Genomic DNA, 18,832 nt, shown 5'->3' with positions numbered 1-18,832 from the left:
ATGCTTTCAAGGTCCATAGCAAGCACTGCATCCTCTGAAGGCTTCCAAACGAACCATACAGGATGGCAGAGGAGCCTACAGCAGCTGTGGCCAGTGCCACACCCCGAGCTGCCTTCAAATTCGACGAGGCTTCACTGCAGGCATTATTGGATGGGGTTAGGGCCCACATGGAGGTCCTCTTCCCTAGGTCAGGGAGGAAGAGGCCTCCCACTGAGACCAATGCTGCATGGATGCAGGTGACAGCAGATGCCAACTCGCTGAGAGCCACCAGAAGAACCTTGGCATAATATCTCTAACTCCTTCCTTTACTCCCCCACAGCACGGTGGCATAGTGGTTAGCACTGTTGCCTCACAGCGCCAGAGACCCGGGTTCGAATCTGGCCTCGGGCGACTGTCTGTGTGGAGTTTGCACATTCTCCCCGTGTTTGCGTGGGTTTTCTCCGGGTGCTCCGGTTTCCTCCCACAGTCCAAAGATGTGCAGGTTAGGTTGATTGGCTATGATAAATTGACCCTTAGTGTTAGGGGGGATTAAATACGTGGGGTTACAAGGATAGGGTGGGATATGTGTTGGTGTTGGTGTAGGGGTTACGGGGATTGGGTGGGATATGTGTCGGTGCAGGCTCGATGGGCCGAAATGGCCTCTATCTGCACTGTGGGGTTTCTGTGATTCTGTGATTCTGTGAGTACCATCCAGAGCCCCCGTCCTCACTGTGGAGGAGGAAGAGGCTGTGCAGCCAGACTCCTCAGAGGAAGCTCCAACCTCTGAGGGCGCAGCGTCAGCAGAAGTAAGCGCACCCAGCACCAGCGCAGACACTCACACCTCGGGGGGACCTTCGGGACATAGAGTAGTGTTGTCACCTGGTGTTTCACAGCTCACAAGTGAGCCTCAGCAGATTCTGGAGACAGGGACAGCAGTGGAGAGTCCTCGTCAGAGGGCACAGGACTCTGCCAGCTCAGCTCAGCTGCGCTGCATGTTGACCCTCTGCCTCTGGGTCCATCCGCAAGAGAAGAGGTGATGGATCTCCATGCACAGATGCAGGAGTCTCTGGCAGGTTTTGTCTCCAGGGTCACTGCGAGTGTGGAGCAAATGGAGGAGTCCATAGCGACCATGAGCAGAGCCTTTGTGGAGTCATTGGCGCATGAACGCATCACCATGGAAAGGTTGGCAACCTCCATGGAGGAGATAACTCGCCAGGGTATGGAAACCATGGTGAGTGCTCATAAGAGAATGACATCTCTTGAGGAGCATTGGCCATCTGTTGAACAGAGAAACCAGATCTTCATGGAAGTCCTTCTGAGTAGGACTGCCAGTGCAGAAACGGGTCCCCATGGCCCCCTAAAGCGCAGCAAGGTGCTCTCAAGCCACTTCCAAGCGCTGGCCCCTTCTGGCCTGTGCAGCTTCAGGTGAGCGAGCAGCAGCCTGGTGCTCCTGTTGCTGTTCCTGGTTCTGCTGCTGCCGCCTCTGCTGCTGGAGATCCTCTATTGGCAAGAAGGGAAGGAAAAAAAGGCGTCCCATGCTTCTCGTAGATGCCTCCGCTGAGGAAGCGCTGAGTGAGGGTGGCGAGAGGGGCTTCCCAGGAGATCGCATTGGAGAAGTGTGTGAGGCTCCAACCTTCCACAGCTGTGCCCAAGCCTTGAAGAAGTAGCCCCAAACCTGCAACAACAAAGTCCTTCAGCATACAAGTGCTGTCCCTTTAAATCGCAGCTTCTCCGAGTGACCTGTTGCTGACAGCAAGCAAGCCGGCAAGCTTCACGCCAGGTCTCATCAGCGGGGTTCCCCGCAGGCGTGTTTGATGTGGGGAAAGCCCCAAAGTCGCAACGGCCCCGGAAAATCTACTTCAACAAGGTAATTATTGGTCATTAGTGTGCCGACGACCAGTCCCGCCAGCGGCGGCCGGGACTGAAGCGGGTCGGGGAGAAACGGCGGTCCGAAAGTCGGATGGGGCGGGGAATCAGGCGGGGGGGGGGGGTCGCGACCCACTTTTTCCGCGATTTTCGGCCCCCGGCCGCATGAAAAGCCGCCCAACGGCTGCCAGAAAATTGACCCTAAGATGTCTTTCCCTGACACACTTCCTTTGGGAGCCCTGGCAGAGCGGAATATCTAGACCCTCCTTTTTAAAGTGCACATGTCACAACAGTAATGTGTGATCCAGAATGCCTCACTGTATTTGTACAGAGGAGAGGGTGCAGTGATATAATCTGATGGTCCGAAGTTGTCATATTGCACCTCATGCAGAGTGAAAGTTGCCAGTGGCTCCCAACACATTGCTGCAGGGTAACTTTGGAAGCAGGTTGCTCCTGAGGCTGAGCCCACCTAAAAACTCACCAAAATACTCAGGATACCAACTCTGGTTGGACATATCCATGACCGCTCGGCACCAACTGCTCTGCCCAGTCAAACAGCCTTGCTTCTCCATCACTAATATTTTTATTAACCAATAAAGAAAAGTGTTCAAAGAAAATGAAAAAACACTTTCTTTGTGCTGCAATGATTGTGCAGGTCGATAAAATCAGAAAAAATCAATAATATTTTGGGCTTTATAAATAAGGGCATAGAATATAAGAGGAAGGTTTGTGAATTTGTGCAAGGTAATTATTAGGCCACAGTTAGAGTTTTGGGAGCCCCATTATAAAAAAGACATTAAAGCCATAGAGTGTGCAGTGTAGATTCAGCAGGGTGTTACCAGGGATGAGAAGCTATCATTATAAAGGAAGGAACATAGAAACAGGAGCAATGTTCTCTATAATTTTTTTTGGTGTGCGGGCCCTTTCAATTTCTCACACATGCGTGGTTATTTACATTGAAAAGTCCGTGAGCGACCTGCGTGGGACCTCCAGACCACTGTATGGTCGCGCGTCCGCACAACTTAGCAGGAACATTGAACAGTAGCAGGCCATTCAGCTCCTTGAGTCTGTTCCACCATTCAATTAGATCATGGCTGATCTGTACCTCAACTCCATTGTAGCATATATCCCCTGATATCCTTACTTAACAAAAATCTATCGATCTTCAATTGACCCAGCATCCACTGCCTTTTGGAGGATTGAGTTCCAGATTTCCACTACCCTTTGTTTGAAAACGTTCTTCTTGATTTCACTCCTAAATGGCCGAGCTCTAATTTTAAGATAATGGCCTAGAAATTCAGTATCGCCACATTTGGGGCGCTACAGCCGGCCGTTCGCTAAATTTAGCAACCGGCGCAACTTAGCGCCACCTTCGCCGATATTCAGTTGCATCGCCCCAAGAGGTTGCTGCTGCGCTAAAGCAGGCGATGCATGACTATCATAAGGCGCTAAGCCGGCGTGCCGAGGTGCTAACACCGAGGGCGGGCACAGCGCAGGTGCGGCGAGTTGCTGATTGAAGGCAGACACGCTGGCGCTCTTAAAGGGGGAGGGTCGATTTGTTTGGCTGGCATGCCCTGCACACTGCAGCCCTGAAGCAAGGCCTGACCATTGCTGGTTCATCATTTCTACGCCCAGGACCATGCAGAAGGCTAGGGAGCGAGCGGAGCGCTTCAGCGAGGGTGCCCTGAGGCTACTGGTTAGCGCAGTGGAGTGCAGGTGACCTGTCCTCTTCCCTGACAGTGGGAGGAGGCCGCTTCCCAGCGAATACCGAAAAGCCTGGAGGGAGGTGGCAAACAGGGTGACCACCAACAGCATGGTTGCCAGGACTGCACTTCAATGCAGGAAAAAGTTCAACAACCTCACTCGGGTTGTCAGGGTGAGTACCCTTTCCACTATCCTGTTCATCCCTGCATGTGCACCTCAGTTTCTGGCCAAAGGGACCTGAAAGCCCCAATGCCCAGCCCTCATCCAAGAGCTATGGGACTCTCATGAAAACCACTTGCACATTCAGCACTTTACACACTGTCAGGGCTATTCCACCATGGGAGGCAGTGCAGGTAAGATGAGGGCTTGACACTGTCAGGGCTATTCTACCATGGGAGTCAGTGCAGGTAAGATGAGGGCTTGACACTGTCAGGGCTATTCCACCGTGGGAGGCAGTGCAGGCAAGATGAGGGCTTGACACTGTCAGGGCTATTCCACCATGGGAAGCAGTGCAGGCAAGATCAGGGCTTCACACTGTACTTAGAGGCCGTCCTTTCTCTTGCAGGGCAAGCTGGCCCACAATCGCAGGCAGCAGCGACGGACCGGGGGAAACCGTTCTGGCCTCAAAGAGCTCAGCGACCTGGAGCAGCGTGTGGAGCACATTATGGCAGGCCGGCTGATTGGCCCCGTCGCCAGTGGAGATACCGACCCTGTTCTGGACAGCAATGGTAAGGTCATCACCTTTTTGACCTCTCTCTTTCCACTTGTGCCGCACACCAGCATCCTTTGCCACTATCGAACCAATGCAGTGCATAGCAGCACTCATGCCTCCCTCACTGCCGCCCTGTCCTCACTCTAAAGCAACTCTTGTGCCTCCCTGCGTTCAGATGCTGATTCGCCAGGTGAGGAGGCGGGCCCTCAAGCTGCCACTGTCAGTGATTCTGAATTCCAGGAGGAGGAAGAGGAAGCCGGCCCATCAGTGCCACCCTCAGCCAAGGCAGCCCATGGCCATGATGGGGACACGTCTTCCCTGGAGGGGAGCAGGGGGGAAGGGTCCGAGGAGAGTGAAGCTCTGGGGCCCAGCAGGCTGCAGCAACGCGGGAGGGGTGGGGAAGCTCGGCGGCCTTCTCCCCGGAGGGTGAATGCGGCCTCCAGTCCTGCTATGGTGAGCGCAGAGGAGGTGCGGCTCCTTGGTGAAATGGGCGCCCAGGCTGAGCACAGGCACACTGAGCTCATGGCTGCAGTGGCAAGGATGCCTGACTCCATAGAGTCACTGGCAAGCAGTGCTCAGCAATTCAGGGCAGCACAGGCCAGGAGTCTGCAAGAATTCAGTGCAGCACAGGCAAGGAGTCTGCAGGACTTCACAGCAGCACAGGCGGCTTCCTGCCAAGTGCTCAGTCGTGCCGTGCATTCACTGGCTGGTCTGATGCAGACACAGATCAGGGCCACACGGGCACTAACTGCTGCCACCCTCGCTGGATCAGCCAGGCATGGCCGGGGCCCTCGCCGCGCCGCAGCAGCCCAGCAGTCTGTGCTTCAGCAGATTGCTGCGCATGCTGCAGTGCTGGCCCGTGCGAGTGCCAGTGTATCAGCCGACCAGGGAGTGCCTGTGCTCTGTCAGGTTGGCAGCATTCCTGCAGCCAACACTGTCACTCCTCCACTGCAGCTGCCACCACCCGTAGGACAGACTGCTGCCGCGCAAGCAGAGTTGGAGCAGTCAGCAGCCGGGCCTTCCAGGCCCAGAGCTGGTCCAGGCCGTCCCCCAAGGGCATCTGGCGTCTCCCCATCTGACCCTCAGCAGCCTTCCCCCAGCCTTGCTGCAGCCACTGGGGTCCCATTGAGGAGGAGCTGCAGGGCGGGAAGGGGCCATTCGCGGAAGCGAGGCGGATCACCCTCACAGGGGAAAAAGTAGAAGGTGTGGCCAAATGTTGTGTTTATATATGAAGGCCGAGAATGTTTTTTTTATATATGAAGGCTGAGACTGTTGTGTTTGTTTTTTATATGAAGGCCGAGGATCATGGTCATTTTTGTTTAACTGTTTTTTTCATTTTCTGAAGGTTGTGAGAGCCAGTTATATTTCTGACTGTTTTTTGGGGGGTTTATCTGAATTAGTTTGTCATGCGGGAAGGGCACAGAGTTTGCACAGTAAAAATGTTTCTTTAATCACATTGTCCATGTTTGCACTTTGAACTATTTGTTGCCTTGACCAGCTGAGGGCTTGCGGAGCGGCTCCATTCATGTTCTTTCATTGGCACAAGCCATTCCCTGAGAGGGGGTCTAGAACCGAGTTGCAATAAGCCGTCGACGGACGGCCCTTGCACTTTGTGCCTCCCTGCCATCTTGGTGCTCCTCCTCCTCCTCCTCCTCTTCCTCTGGTGGTCCTCCAATGTCTGCTGGCAGTGGCTGAGTCCTGAGGATAGCCAGGTTGTGCAGCATGCAGCACACTACAACGAAATGGGAGACTCGCTCAGGCGAGTACTGTATGGCTCCTCCGGAACGGTCCAGATGCGGAATTGTTGCTTGAGCACGCCGATTGTGTGCTCAATGATGTTCCTGGTAGCTTGATGGCTGTCATTGTATCGCTCTTCAGCAGGGGTGCTGGGCGCACGGAGCGGGGTCATCAGCCAGGTGCACAAAGGATAGCCTTTGTCCCCGAGAAGCCATCCTCGTGGGTGAGCCTGGGCTTCGAAAATGTCTGCCACAGAAGTCTGGCGCAGGATGAAGGCATCGTGGCTGCTGCCTGGAAAGCGGGCATTGACAGCTAGTATGAGCTGCCTATGGTCACACACCAACTGGACGTTGAGCGAATGGTAGCCCTTCCGGTTGCGGTAATCCTCGGCATTCTCTAGAGGTGCCCGCAAAGCCACATGCATGCAGTCAATGGCACCCTGGACCATGGGGAAGCCCGCTATTCCTCCAAATCCCATTGCACGCTCTTGCTGCTTGTCCAGGGTCATGGGGAAGGAGATGTACTGACGTCTCCTTCTGAAAAGGGCATTGGTCACCTGGCGGATGCAGCAATGTACCGCGAACTGGGAGATGTTGGCAATGTCCCCAGTAGCGGATTGGAAGGAGCCGGTGGCATAGAAGTTGAGAGCCACCGTCACCTTCACTGCCACCGACAGAGATGTCCTGCTCCTCAGCTGTGGCTGCAGATCTCTGCGAAGCAGGTAGCAGATCTCAGTGACCACCTCCCTTCTGAATTGCAGCCTCCGAACACACTGCTCCTCAGACATGTTCAGATATGAGAACTGCTGGCGGTATACCCTGGGTAGGTAAGACCTCCTGTGCCGACGCCTGTTGGCCCTTCTCTGTCTGGCCATGACTGGCACTCTCTCACGGCGTCTATGAGCCCTTTGAATGCAAAGCAGTAAGCCAACGTTTCCACCCATTGCAGCCCCCATTATATGTGGCGACTCAAGGCTATGGCACTAAAAGTGAAATCCAAGTGCAAAGCTCTGGCCTGAAGCCAGAAGTGCCTGTGCGAGCGCTGAGTCAAAGCAGAAAGCTCTCTGCCTTTGTCTCTCTCCAAATATCCTTCTCTCACACAGAAGGATTGGCACAAAATGGCTGCCACTTATAATGCAGGAGGAGTCCCCTTTAAATAGCGCCCCCCGCGCCCCGCAGCGACTGGGAACCATTTCCCTCTACCAGTCGCTGGAGGCGCCAGGCGCAAAGAAGGGCGGCGCCACTGAAGTTCCGGTTCGGGGCGCACCAAGGGCATTGCACCATGAAATGACGTCACGTTCTGTGCATGCAGCTGAGCGGGCGCTGCGGTTTAGCGCCGTCGCTAAATCTTGAGTGAAGTTCACGAGAGGCGCAGATCGCGCTGCGCCCGGGCGCTAGCCGCTTAGTGCCCCACTTCTCCTCCTCCTAAGACGCTAGCGGCTGGCGCTAACAACTGAATTTCTAGGCCGATGTCTTAAGAAAGGCTTGCAATACTGGATCTATTTCTACTGGAGCAGAGAAGACTAAGGAGATTTAATGGAGGTTTTTTAAAATGATAGAGGGTTTTCATAGAGTGAAAAGAGAAAGGTTATTTCCTCTGATTGGGGAGTCAGTGATGAGGGTCCATTAACAAATTGTTACTCAGAAGAGTGAGGGGAGAGGTTAGAAGAAATTTCTTTATTTTGAGAGTTGTTGGAGCATGGAATGCTTTTGTACAGGGATTTGTTGAGACACCTTTAAGGGAAGAGTAGATGAACATTTGAAGCCAAACACGTTGTGGCTACAGGGAGACAGCAAAGCAATAGGTCTAGTTTTGGATTGCTCCAGCAAAGAGCTGGCACAGACATGATGAGCTGGATGGCCACCTTCTGTGCTATAAATTCCAACGGTCCTTTGCGTCGAATCAAAGATAGCTGTGCCTAGCAATGAAGTCGTAATTCAATGGGGTTCAGACAGTCTGAATCCACAAGAGCAAAGAAGCTGGTTTACAAAAATTTCAATTTTATTGTTATCCCACTACCCACAACTATCTAAAATTAAATGAAAACAATACTAACATCAGTTAAAAGTAGTGCTAAAATGACTTTGAAAACTTGTCCCAATATTCTCTGCATTTATTTTAATGAATCCATAAACATAGTTTTGTAAACACGCTTACAGATTTGTTAAAATTAATACAGAGAAGAAAATATCTAGGTAAAAAAGGTGACTGTAAAGTTACCACTTTAGGTTAATGCTGTTGCAGAACTTATGGGAGGGCACAACATGAGAACGGAAGAGGTGGCCACTCTCTGGGTAACAACAGCCAAGCGCTTATCTATTGATCACCTATTTATGCTATTTAAACATAAATGCATTTACAGGCTGCATGGAAGTGTCCTGTATGCTGTCCATTTCCGTAAGCAAACACTGGAGTGGTCACACTGGCGTGGTAAGTTGGAGTGTCCATAGCCTTGTGTCAGAGCAGTTCGGCCCTTTAAAGACTGACTGGCGCTGTTTAACATTTTGTCATGTATTTCTAAAACAGTGCAAATATCTGGCAGAGACAGTCGATCATATCAAAGAGACCAATTCAGGGACGTGCAATCAATGTACGGACACAGTTCAGTGGGAATCCCCTCCGAGTTCCCTCTATTTTAAGAGCCTAATAACGTATCATAAGCAAACAAACTCTGCTTACAATTCCAGTAAGGTGGCGTCTGCCAGTGCTCATTATTGTGTGTAAAGCAGGTGAGGCCAGGCAAGCTGCAGCCATCTCCCTTTCTCAGGCGCTTCTTTATTTTACGATCTTTCTTCTTTCTCCGATTCTCCTTGAACAGTTGCAGTTTACTGTCCACCTCCTGAGCAACTTCCCTGAAAAGATCAAGTAATGGAGTTATAGTCCTACTGATTATTTGATAATCGGATCCGCATGTATGGAAGTGTACAAGTAGCATATATAACACTAAGCTGCTCTAACAATGGATGGCTTCATTTCACACCTCATCAGTATATGGTGTCTTGAACAATATGCACGATAGTGCTTCTGAAACTTAAGCCCCGATTTTAACATGGGACGTGAGTGCAGCGTGTGGGAGCTTAAGGCACTGGCCATTTTAACTTCCGGGCCTTGTTACCATGTTCCAGGATGGCCGCCTGCCCGATCCTGGTGGGACTAATTGGCTGGGCGACGGGTGGGAGATGGATTTTTCACAGCAGGAGGTGACCGCCAGGATTCCGAGTGAATAGCCCCCAACACTAAGGTAAGTGGTGAAGTGGGGCAGTCTGGAGGTGATCGCGATCGGGGGGGGGGAGGGAATGGGGGGAGAGGGGGAGGCCGAGGGAAGCTCGGGTAGGGGTGGTCCAAGATTTCCTTGTGGGGAAGAGCACTCCTACTCTTCCTGGCCCACAAGGAAACCAAAAAAAATTAATTATACTAACTTACCTGGGCCTCTTCTGACCACATTCCTGCTTGTCATCATTGGTGGATCTGACACTGGGCACAAAGGAACAGCAGGCCCAGCAAAGGGCCGGGAAGGTTGAAAATATTTTTATGGGTTCCCTATGTGCCAGAAAGAGCAGGAGTGCTCCTTCAGGCTCCATAAGGAAACCATGGGTCTCCCCACCCCTCATTCCCATGGGTCCCCGGCAGTGGCCTCTTGCCCCGCTCCCACTCGTCGGCCTTCCCATCACTCTTGCTGGGTTTGAGTGGAAGTCGGACCTGAACTATGTTAATGCTACTGAAGAGTTACAATGGCCTAGGCTTCATGTTGGTGAATTTCCAGCCCCACGCTGACCTCTCACCTCGAGTTAAAATCGGGGCTACTGAAGCTGAAAGGGAACCTGGTGGGATGGTGAGTTTTCACCGCTGGCACCTGCATTCAAATCCAGTCCCGGGTTATGTGGTTTCTCTATGGTTTTAAGAGCCCGATTTCGAATGAACTTGAGCAGACTGAACAATGTCCCTAGTGGCCCTGAGTCTAGCACAAAACCTTTCATAACTTTGTAAAACCTAGCAACTTATTCAGAAAAACTTACATAAATGGCTGATGTTTGGAAAGGAGACGAGGCACTGATACAGAGGGTGGTGCTCCTTTGTGTTTTGGGTAGGGGCAGGAGAGGAGAAGTTTAATTTGTGTCTGCCCAATGCACTTACAGCATTGCTTGTTGCTGACACTGGACACAAAAATGTGGTTCCATTCTCCAGTCATGATACTGTTAAAAAAATATATAGAAACTGCAGGAGGGAACAATGATAAATCAATGTGATTTAACTCATTTTTAAAAGGTTGGAACCAGTTCCAAGCCAAGATCTTTCATGCTCCATTGAGAAGAGGTGCTTTCCTCTGATGCGAATATCTCTTGTAAAACTATAATCACCACAAAGTCCTGGCCCTGCAACAGACTGTCACCTACCTGAAGGGATGCAGATGGCTGTTCTTGTTCTTCAGTTTCCCTTGGTTTCTCATTCCTTTATCTCTGCTAAAATAACTACATTGAATAGAAGTAAAGGAACGTCACCATTTGTGACTGTTGTATCTCATAAGAGTTAAAAATGCTATGGTGAGATCAGCTCAGTGGAGAAACAAATTAAATACTTCCAGATCAATTCTGATTTCAGTACCATGAGAATGTTAGAGGGAAGACACAACCCACTCATTTCAGTTTTAGCAGCTGTTTAACATGTCCCATATTTTATTTCAAACCCTTAGAACCAAAACACTTGTCACAAAGCAGGAGGACAATGGTTGGGCTTCATGAGTTCCCAGTCTTGGCCATGTACTTCAGGAGATGTATCTCCCTGCAGAGAGGCAGTACTAAAGGAAATACATACAGGGGGAAATTTTCAATTAGCAAGTAACTTAGCCGGGCAGTGGACCCGACGTGAGGAAAGGCAATCTCGGGAGAGGGCCACGGAGGGACTGGCCGCGCAGAGAAGATTGCCGTGGCACCAAGAGGAGCATGCTCCTGTTAGCCCCACTAAAACAATTGACAGAACTTTTTTAAATGATTTTTCTGAGCAGCCTGCAGCGATACCTTTAATGACTGCTGGTTCGTCCGCTCAATGCTCATTTCCATTGGATGGAGCAGGTGCGCCACCCACCCAGTGGAAAAGCAAAATGACATTGTGGTCCTAAATACAACATAGGACCCGGCTCTGTCCTGTGTCGGTGGGTGCACCGCTTGCCTGTTTCCTGGCATGTTCCATGGACCGATGGCAGGAATGGACAGTAATTGGGCCATGATTTTTGGCCTGTTGTCACCCGGTTCCCATCTGATAATAGGGACAAAAATCACCCCCACAGTCTTGTGTAACTGCTTGTGGCCAACTGGACTGGTAGTCAACACTGCCTCTCGGATTGGTAGAATTTAGGATTCTTGTCCCATGATTTCCTACATGGTGATTCCCTGATCTCATGCGGGGTGTTTCAGGATGGAGTGAGTGTCTTGGATGTAGAAACTCAATGCTAATTGTTCACATTTGTAGATGATACCAAACTAGGTGGGTAGTTGATTCTTAGGGGGAGACAGCTCAGGAAATACAAAATGAATTGGAAAAAATATGTAACTGGATGGAACAAAACAAGATGAAATTTAAGTGCTGCATATAAGAAGAAAAATGGGCAATACAGGTACTTCATGAATGGTGCTAAAATAGCTAAGGATGAAGATGAAAGAAATCCAGTAGTCTTAGTTGACTCAACGCTAAATAGATCCAACTACTACAGAGCAGCAATCAGCCAAGCAAATAGAATGCTGAAATGTATAGCCAAAACTCATTGTGTCATACTCAGAGAGCCGGATGTGGGTTATCCACATGCCCACCATCTCAGGCAATATGATTTTAAATAATTTAGACAAAACTATTTGTAAATAGATGTTCACAGTGATTTTAACTCATACCTTTATTAGATAAAGGAAAATAAAGAAAAGTGGATTGAAGTGCACCATGAACATAATCGATTTTCTCCTCTCCTCTGCCTGGGTGCTTGTCAAGCAGAACGCATCTGAAGCACACTCTGCCTGACATGACCAGAACCTGTATGCATTTCTGGGTTCAGGTCATTTTAATAGGCTAGGCGTTCCTCCAATGCAGGTCTGCCCCCTAGCAGTGCCCAGCATTTGGAAGCGTGGGAGGAAAGTCAACTGCTGTTGCAGGCTTCAGAGGCTTGCAGCAGGTAATGGCAATGGACCTGGGGCTTTCAGCTGCTGCCCAAAAACAGCAGCCAGAAGGCCGCCAGCCTCGAAGCTCCAGTGCAGAGCCTGAAAAAAAGGGCACTTACCTTTTTCGGCCCTCACGTCCTTGTTGCCTCAAGATCTAAGTGAGGCTGGGTCTACAGCCTGATTCTCTGGGCGCACTTCCTAATGGATGCCTGCCTGGCAATGAGACAAGAAAATGAGGCAGGAGGTCTTGTTATGTTTCTCCCAGCTCATTTGCATTTCCGTGCTTGCCCTTGCAGCAGGAACAAGAGCTCTATTCACCCCTCAGGAGATGCAAAGGGGGCAGAGTCTTGGTGTTGTGGGTCTCCATGCCTTTGCCTCAGGAAATATGTGTTGCCCAGGAGTAAGGCAGAGGAAAATTGTCCTTAAGATTAAAAGGAGTGGTCATTCATGCGGCACATTAAAGAAACAGACCTTTTCCTGTTGCAGTCACATTCCTCAGGCTTTTTTCTTTTGAGGTGGCCTCTCACTTCTCTCAGATTCTTTATTTTGTCTTGAAGAGCTTCAATCTACAATTGAGAGCCAAAGAAAAGAGTTGTTTTCTAGCTTCAAAATCACTGAAATAACTTTATTTCATTAATTATGATGGGGATAATTTTCAGGTTGATGGTGTCTCTACTGTCTGATTTTTCCAATGACAGTATCTAGCTTCCACCCGACACATTACATTACCTCAGGTACCTGCAGAAGCAGTGATAACTTAGTACTCGTGGCAATTTGATGTTAATCAGGAGCTGATCCATGGTAATTGCCACTAGCTCTTGATTTTCTAACGTGAATACTGGAATGGTGTTAAGGGAAGTTTAAGCCCACCCATCCCACTATTCCAGCCAATATATAGAGATTTTTTTCCCAAAAATACCTGGAGTTATGTCCTCAGTGGAGCTCCATCTGTGCTCTGTCACAGCAACCAAGAGGATTGATTAAGATTAATTTTACAGGAGTATAAAAAGCTTCCAGCCTATACTTTAGTGCTGAACTAAGCCATCCATCGTTCATTTTCTGCCAGCATTATTCAGCCATTCGTTGGCATTCCTCTAGCAGGAAATTTAGTGTCAATTCTTGCCTTCCCACTGGGAATGGGAAATCGCAGTGACCAGAAACCCTGCCGGTCATTGATAACATCTGCCGACCGCCGACTCGAAAATTCTCTCCAGTAATGTTATCTAACCTCTTTGTCTATGTAGCTCTTGTGGTCCTTCCATGCTCTAGCTGACTGATACAGCTCTTTCTCACAATGCACTGTGTCATTGGCAAGAATGTAACATCTTCAGGAAAGAAATAAGTAAAGAAAATAAAAGAGCACATCAGTGTACAGTCCAGCAAAATCTATGGGTCAAACCAGGGGTTCTTTAAAATCCTTAACCACAAAAGGTTCAGGGCATTTTATAAATACCTTCAAGGTACTGCTGCACTGGAAAACTAGATTTCTAAAGTTATAGAATACAATTGTTCAGTGAGTAAGCCAGACTTACTTGTGTGTGACTTTGACTGAATCTAGCACTGATCCATCAGCTTTACTGCTGTCCTCAGCAATCATTTTATTGTCCTCATCTCCCTCTTCTGCTGGGTTTTCCTCTTGGTAATAGCCCGTGCTAATATTTTTTGGCATCAGCGACTCGAGTTCTTCAATTTCCAGGTCAATGTCATAAATCTCACCTTCTAATTCGACTGAAACAGAGCGAATTGGTCGAGTGCGAATGAAACGATGTTTAAATTCTGTTTGGAAGGGAAAGTGCACCTTAATACAGATTGCCACTAGTTATACAAACACAACTCAGCACGCAACTGTGAAAACAGGCAACTCTTTTGAAAACACAATTTTTTTACGCTGCCTCACTGGCATGGCTACACTCAGTGAGGAAGAGCTCTAGTCATCTGCTCAAATCGCTCTTAGGGGATGAGCTAGCACGGCAGACATAGGACAGGTACTAGATGTAGAAAATGTCAAAAGCAGGTCAAGGTAGAGTTAGCATTTACAGAAACCTGCTGCTACCTGTCTGTTGGGAAATCCAGGCCTGTGGCCTGGTCACCATTCCTTAAAAGTTTCTTCCTCAGTTCTTTCCACCTCTTTCAACTGTTGACTGAAAGTGGGGGCAGGATTGTGTGGGGCACAAACCTCTCCAGAGACATTGATACTGATCAGTTCACTCACACCACATGGATTGCCAATGATTGTGGTGGAGTTAAAATGATAGCTGAGGCTGACTTCATATTTAGATTCTGTGCTGGGACTTTTGTGCTTTTGGAAGGGCTATTTCCTGGGACATCAGTCACTATTCAGCACACAGTGCTATGCGCTTGGGTAGGGCCAGAGGATTTCCTGTAACTGTAGACTTACTGATCAGCAATAGATGAACAGGGCACCACTTCTTGCAGAAAAGCAGCGAAAGTAAATATTTTAAGTGGTTTTTTTGGCCAGATGAGTGTCTGACATGCACATCACTGTGCTTAAAATCACTTTTATATTATGCAAGAATTATCCATTACCATTCTCTCTGTGGAAATTCTGCAGCACTGAAATATTACAAGGAACAACGCAGCATTCCTAGGATTTCTTGATTTTAAATAAATCCCCTGATGGTCTAGTGCATGAAATCATTGTTTTGTTTAGTGTTCGGCCATACAGACCTGCAGCACCCCGGTTAGACACCCAATCTATGCCGACTTAGCTGATCTCAGCTGCATCAGTAGTAAGGGTGCTACAATAGGTCCCAGTGCCCATGGGTTGGGGAGGGAGATTGAATCAGCCATGGTTCCCAATCTGATCATTAGCCAATGACTCTTGCTGAAATATGCACTTGTGGACAATGGGCTCAGCTTTGATGCATTTCGTGGTTGAATAGCCTGCTGATACTCACTGTCTCGACTCATGCATGAATAATGAAGAGTGAGGTACTGGAGAGTGGCAGTTACCATCAAAATTGCACCCCAGCAAGAACCCTTAGGAGAGAATGCAAGACAATTGGGAGGGAGGGACTCTTTCTTCATTACTATTGTTCAAATAAAATCATACTTCTACATTATTATTACAATGAAGCAATGACATCACCAAATGACTTATTCCTCCCTTTTTACCGTAAGAACACTAAAACCCACACATTCTGCCCCTGCAAATATCTGTTGGCTTCTGCTGTCACAGTGCGATTCAGGGCTATCCCAGTCTGCAGTGGGGGTCAGGACTAACCCAGTCTGCAGTGGGGGTCAGGACTATCCCAGTCTGCAGTGGGGGTCAGGACTACCCCAGTCTGCAGTGGGGGTCAGGACTAACCCAGTCTGCAGTGGGGGTCAGGACTACCCCAGTCTGCAGTGGGGGTCAGGACTACCCCAGTCTGCAGTGGGGGTCAGGACTACCCCAGTCTGCAGTGGGGGGTCAGGACTACCCCAGTCTGCAGTGGGGGGTCAGGACTACCACAGTCTGCAGTGGGGGGTCAGGACTACCCCAGTCTGCAGTGGGGGTCAGGACTACCCCAGTCTGCAGTGGGGGGTCAGGACTACCCCAGTCTGCAGTGGGGAGTCAGGACTATCCCAGTCTGCAGTGGGGGTCAAGGCTCTCCCAGTCTGCAGTGGGGGTCAGGACTATTCCAGTCTGCAGTGGGGGTCAGGACTATCCCAGTCTGCAGTGGGGGTCAGGGTTCTCCCAGTCTGCAGTGGGGGGTCAGGACTATCCCAGTCTGAAACAAAACTGTTCTTTTCTACATTGTGAAATGGACTGATTTCAAAGCATGATAGAGGTTGGGTAGCCCCAATGTAACATGAAGAACAGGGATGATCAGACATGTGTTAAAGGAACCAAGACAATGATATAAAGCAGCAGTCATGGTTGTGGATAGATATTTGGTATAAACTTACATCAGGTATAATTATCAGAGACTAGAGAGCGGGACAGAGTAAAGGAAAAGAATATAAGGGAAGGAGGAGTAAGAAAAGCAAAGAAGGAGCTGATCTAGACCAGTGGTTCTTTTTTGTTTGAAGGACCCCTTGTATTGATATTCTACCAGGATCTTCCGACAATGAATTGCAATATAGCTATGGTGACATTTACAAAACAGGAATCCCTCAAGCATGTATTTATAAAATGATAGTGATGGTAAAGCATTGATTGTTTAAAATTACAAAGGCATTGGTTATTCAATGTATTCATCCTGATAATAAAGGATGACAATAAGGGCAGTAGTGAGAAAGGATCTTGGCTTGGAAGATCAGGAAGTAGAATCATTATAGGTGGAGATAAGAAATAACAAGGGGCAAAGAACACTGGTGGGAGTTGTTTATAGACCCCCTAACAGTAGCTAAACCGTTGGACAGAGTATTAATCAGGAAATAATAGGAGCTTGTAACAAAAGTAATGCAATAATCGTGGGGGACTTTAATCTTCCACACCTAAATAAAATGGTAAAAGTGCTTCAGCACTAACACAAGCTAGGGAAGGGGCACCCAGGGTCTCGTACGCAGCACTCCAGCTTTGTGCAGGGGGTCAACACTGCAAGAGAGATCCTCTACCGACAGGGGCCAGGAGGGCCTTCAGAAAGAAAGGTGGGACCAGGTCACTGAGGCTGTCCATGCCAGCAGTGTTGGCTCCACCACCTGGCTCCAGTGCCTTAAAGAAGTTTCATGACCTCAGACCAGTGGTCAAGGTCAATGAATGCATCTTCAAAAGCCTCTCCTACCAACTGCACCACTAGCCTAATACACTTCTCAATACACAACTCCTCCCCGCCAATCACTCACCTACCAACAATCTGTACCAAAACATGAGGCACACCTCCCATTCCTAGCGTCACCTCACCCCCTTGGTGGAGATGGTGCAGGCCATTCTTGGCAGGGGCATGGCTGAGCTCCTGGCCAACGGTGGGTGAAAGAATACAAGATGCTGGTATCCTCATACGTTATCCTCCTTCTCGCATGCACCTCTTGCTTTCCCGCCCCCCCTCACCACAACTCCACCCTTGTGCCTTCCTCATTTCACACACCCAAGAAATCCGGCCTGCCCAGCCAGTGGGTGACCAAGAAGTGGAGAGAGGAGAGAGGAGAGAGGAGGAAGAGGAAGAAGAAACACTGTCACTTGATTTGACACTCCCAGCCACCAGCTCCTCAAGGTCGACCAGCAAGGCCATTTGTAGTGTCCCCCACTGAAAGTCAGCAGCCTTCCACCAGCCATGCTGCAGCCACTGGGGTAGCACTGCATTACATCACTAGGATAAGCAAAGGCACACACAAGACAGTCACTAAGGGAATGCATAAGGGTGATAAGTTGATTTCTTGATGTCACATTGGATGGATAGATGGATAAAGTTGGGTTGGAAAATTTGCTTTGTGGTGACTTTTATTTCAGCATTGTGGCCAAGAGGACACTGTGATGGTCAGTAACAGAGGGAAGGTAAGGTGTGGGACAAATGTTGAAAGGGAATTGGGATTGTGGTCACTGGTACCGCAGGCAGATGATTCCATCTCGGATATCCCGGCCAGAAAGGGGCTGTCTGGGTTGCATCCTTCCTTCTGTGTCCTCCTTTTCTGCGTCTTTCTCTTCCCTCTGTGAGCGGATGTTGTAATTCTGAAACAAAAGCACAAAATGTTGGAAATACTCAGCAGGTCAGGCAGCATCTCGACCTGAGACATGAACTCTGTTTCTCTCTCCACGGATGCTGCCTGACCTGCTGAGTATTCCCAGCATTTTCTGTCTTCTCAGAGGCCTTCCCTTTACCAGCTGAGGCCTTGCAAGCATCCAGCAGCACTCCCTGCACACTTAAAAAACTTTTAATATGTATTGCACCAACCACTACTTCAATAAAAAAAATTAAAAATCCAGTCCAAAAGCTTACAAGCAAACTCACCTGAAAGATGTGTGTGTCCCTTTAAGAAGTGCTGACATCTGTCAGTCTGCTGCATGCTCGCTTTTCAGAGTGCGCTTAGAACACAGCGCTCAACTCAGCACGCTGATTGACATCACGCTCCCAATATTTGCATCTCCAGCGCTGCTATTGGTAGAGCTAAGCCCCTCACCAAAATGGCAGCCGCCGAGACCCGCGCCATTTTTCGCCAGGATTGCGGGGCTAACTCGTGGCAATAATGTAAGGAATTTCTGGGACAGTGTTAGCATGCAGGTACAGCAAGCAATTAGGAAGGCAAATTGCATGTTGGCCTTTATTGTAAGGAGTTGGAGTACAAAAGTAAGGAAGTCTTGCTACAGTTGTACAGGGCTTTGGTGAGACCACATCTGGCGTACTGTGCACAGTTTTGGTCTCCTTTTCCAAGGAAGGATAAACTTGCCTTAAAGGTGGTGCAACAAAGGTTCACTAACTTGATTCCTGGGATGAGAGGGTTGTCCTATGAGATTGAGTAGATTGGGCCTATACTCTCTGGGGTTTAGAAGAATGAGAGATGATCTCATTGAAACATACAAGATTCTGAGGGGGATTGACAGGGTAGATGCTGAGAGGTTGTTTCCCCTGGCTGGAGAGTCTAGAACTAGGGAGCATAGTCTCAGGATAAGGGATCGGTCATTTAGGACCAAGAGGAGGAGGAATTTCTTCACTCAACGGGTTGTGAATCTTTGTAATTCTCTGCTCCAAAGGGCTGTGGATGCTGAATCGTTGAGTATATTCAAGGCTGAGAGAGATAGATTTTTGGATTC

General features: G+C 49.0%; 1 protein-coding gene across 4 annotated transcripts in view; it reads right to left on the bottom strand.

The window, feature by feature from the left end:
• sulf1 (sulfatase 1) overlaps positions 1 to 18,832 on the bottom strand; it is a 601,332-nt gene that overhangs the window by 54,636 nt on the left and 527,864 nt on the right. For 3 of the 4 annotated variants that reach the window (XM_085993124.1, XM_085993123.1, XM_085993125.1), the window contains 5 exons: positions 13,674 to 13,917; positions 13,370 to 13,466; positions 12,613 to 12,707; positions 10,393 to 10,467; positions 8,678 to 8,850 (listed from right to left, as the gene is read on the bottom strand). In XM_085993124.1, coding sequence (XP_085849250.1) covers positions 8,678 to 8,850; positions 10,393 to 10,467; positions 12,613 to 12,707; positions 13,370 to 13,466; positions 13,674 to 13,917 — 684 coding nt within the window. The remainder of the gene's footprint in view (positions 1 to 8,677; positions 8,851 to 10,392; positions 10,468 to 12,612; positions 12,708 to 13,369; positions 13,467 to 13,673; positions 13,918 to 18,832) is intronic. The other variant, XM_085993126.1, reaches the window with a different exon arrangement.

The sequence above is a fragment of the Somniosus microcephalus genome, chromosome 7 (assembly GCF_052327205.1).
Source record: "Somniosus microcephalus isolate GS21.2 chromosome 7, FLI_Smic_1.0, whole genome shotgun sequence".
NCBI classification, from domain to species: Eukaryota; Metazoa; Chordata; class Chondrichthyes; order Squaliformes; family Somniosidae; genus Somniosus; species Somniosus microcephalus.
This window is presented reverse-complemented; position numbering and strand designations above follow the sequence as displayed.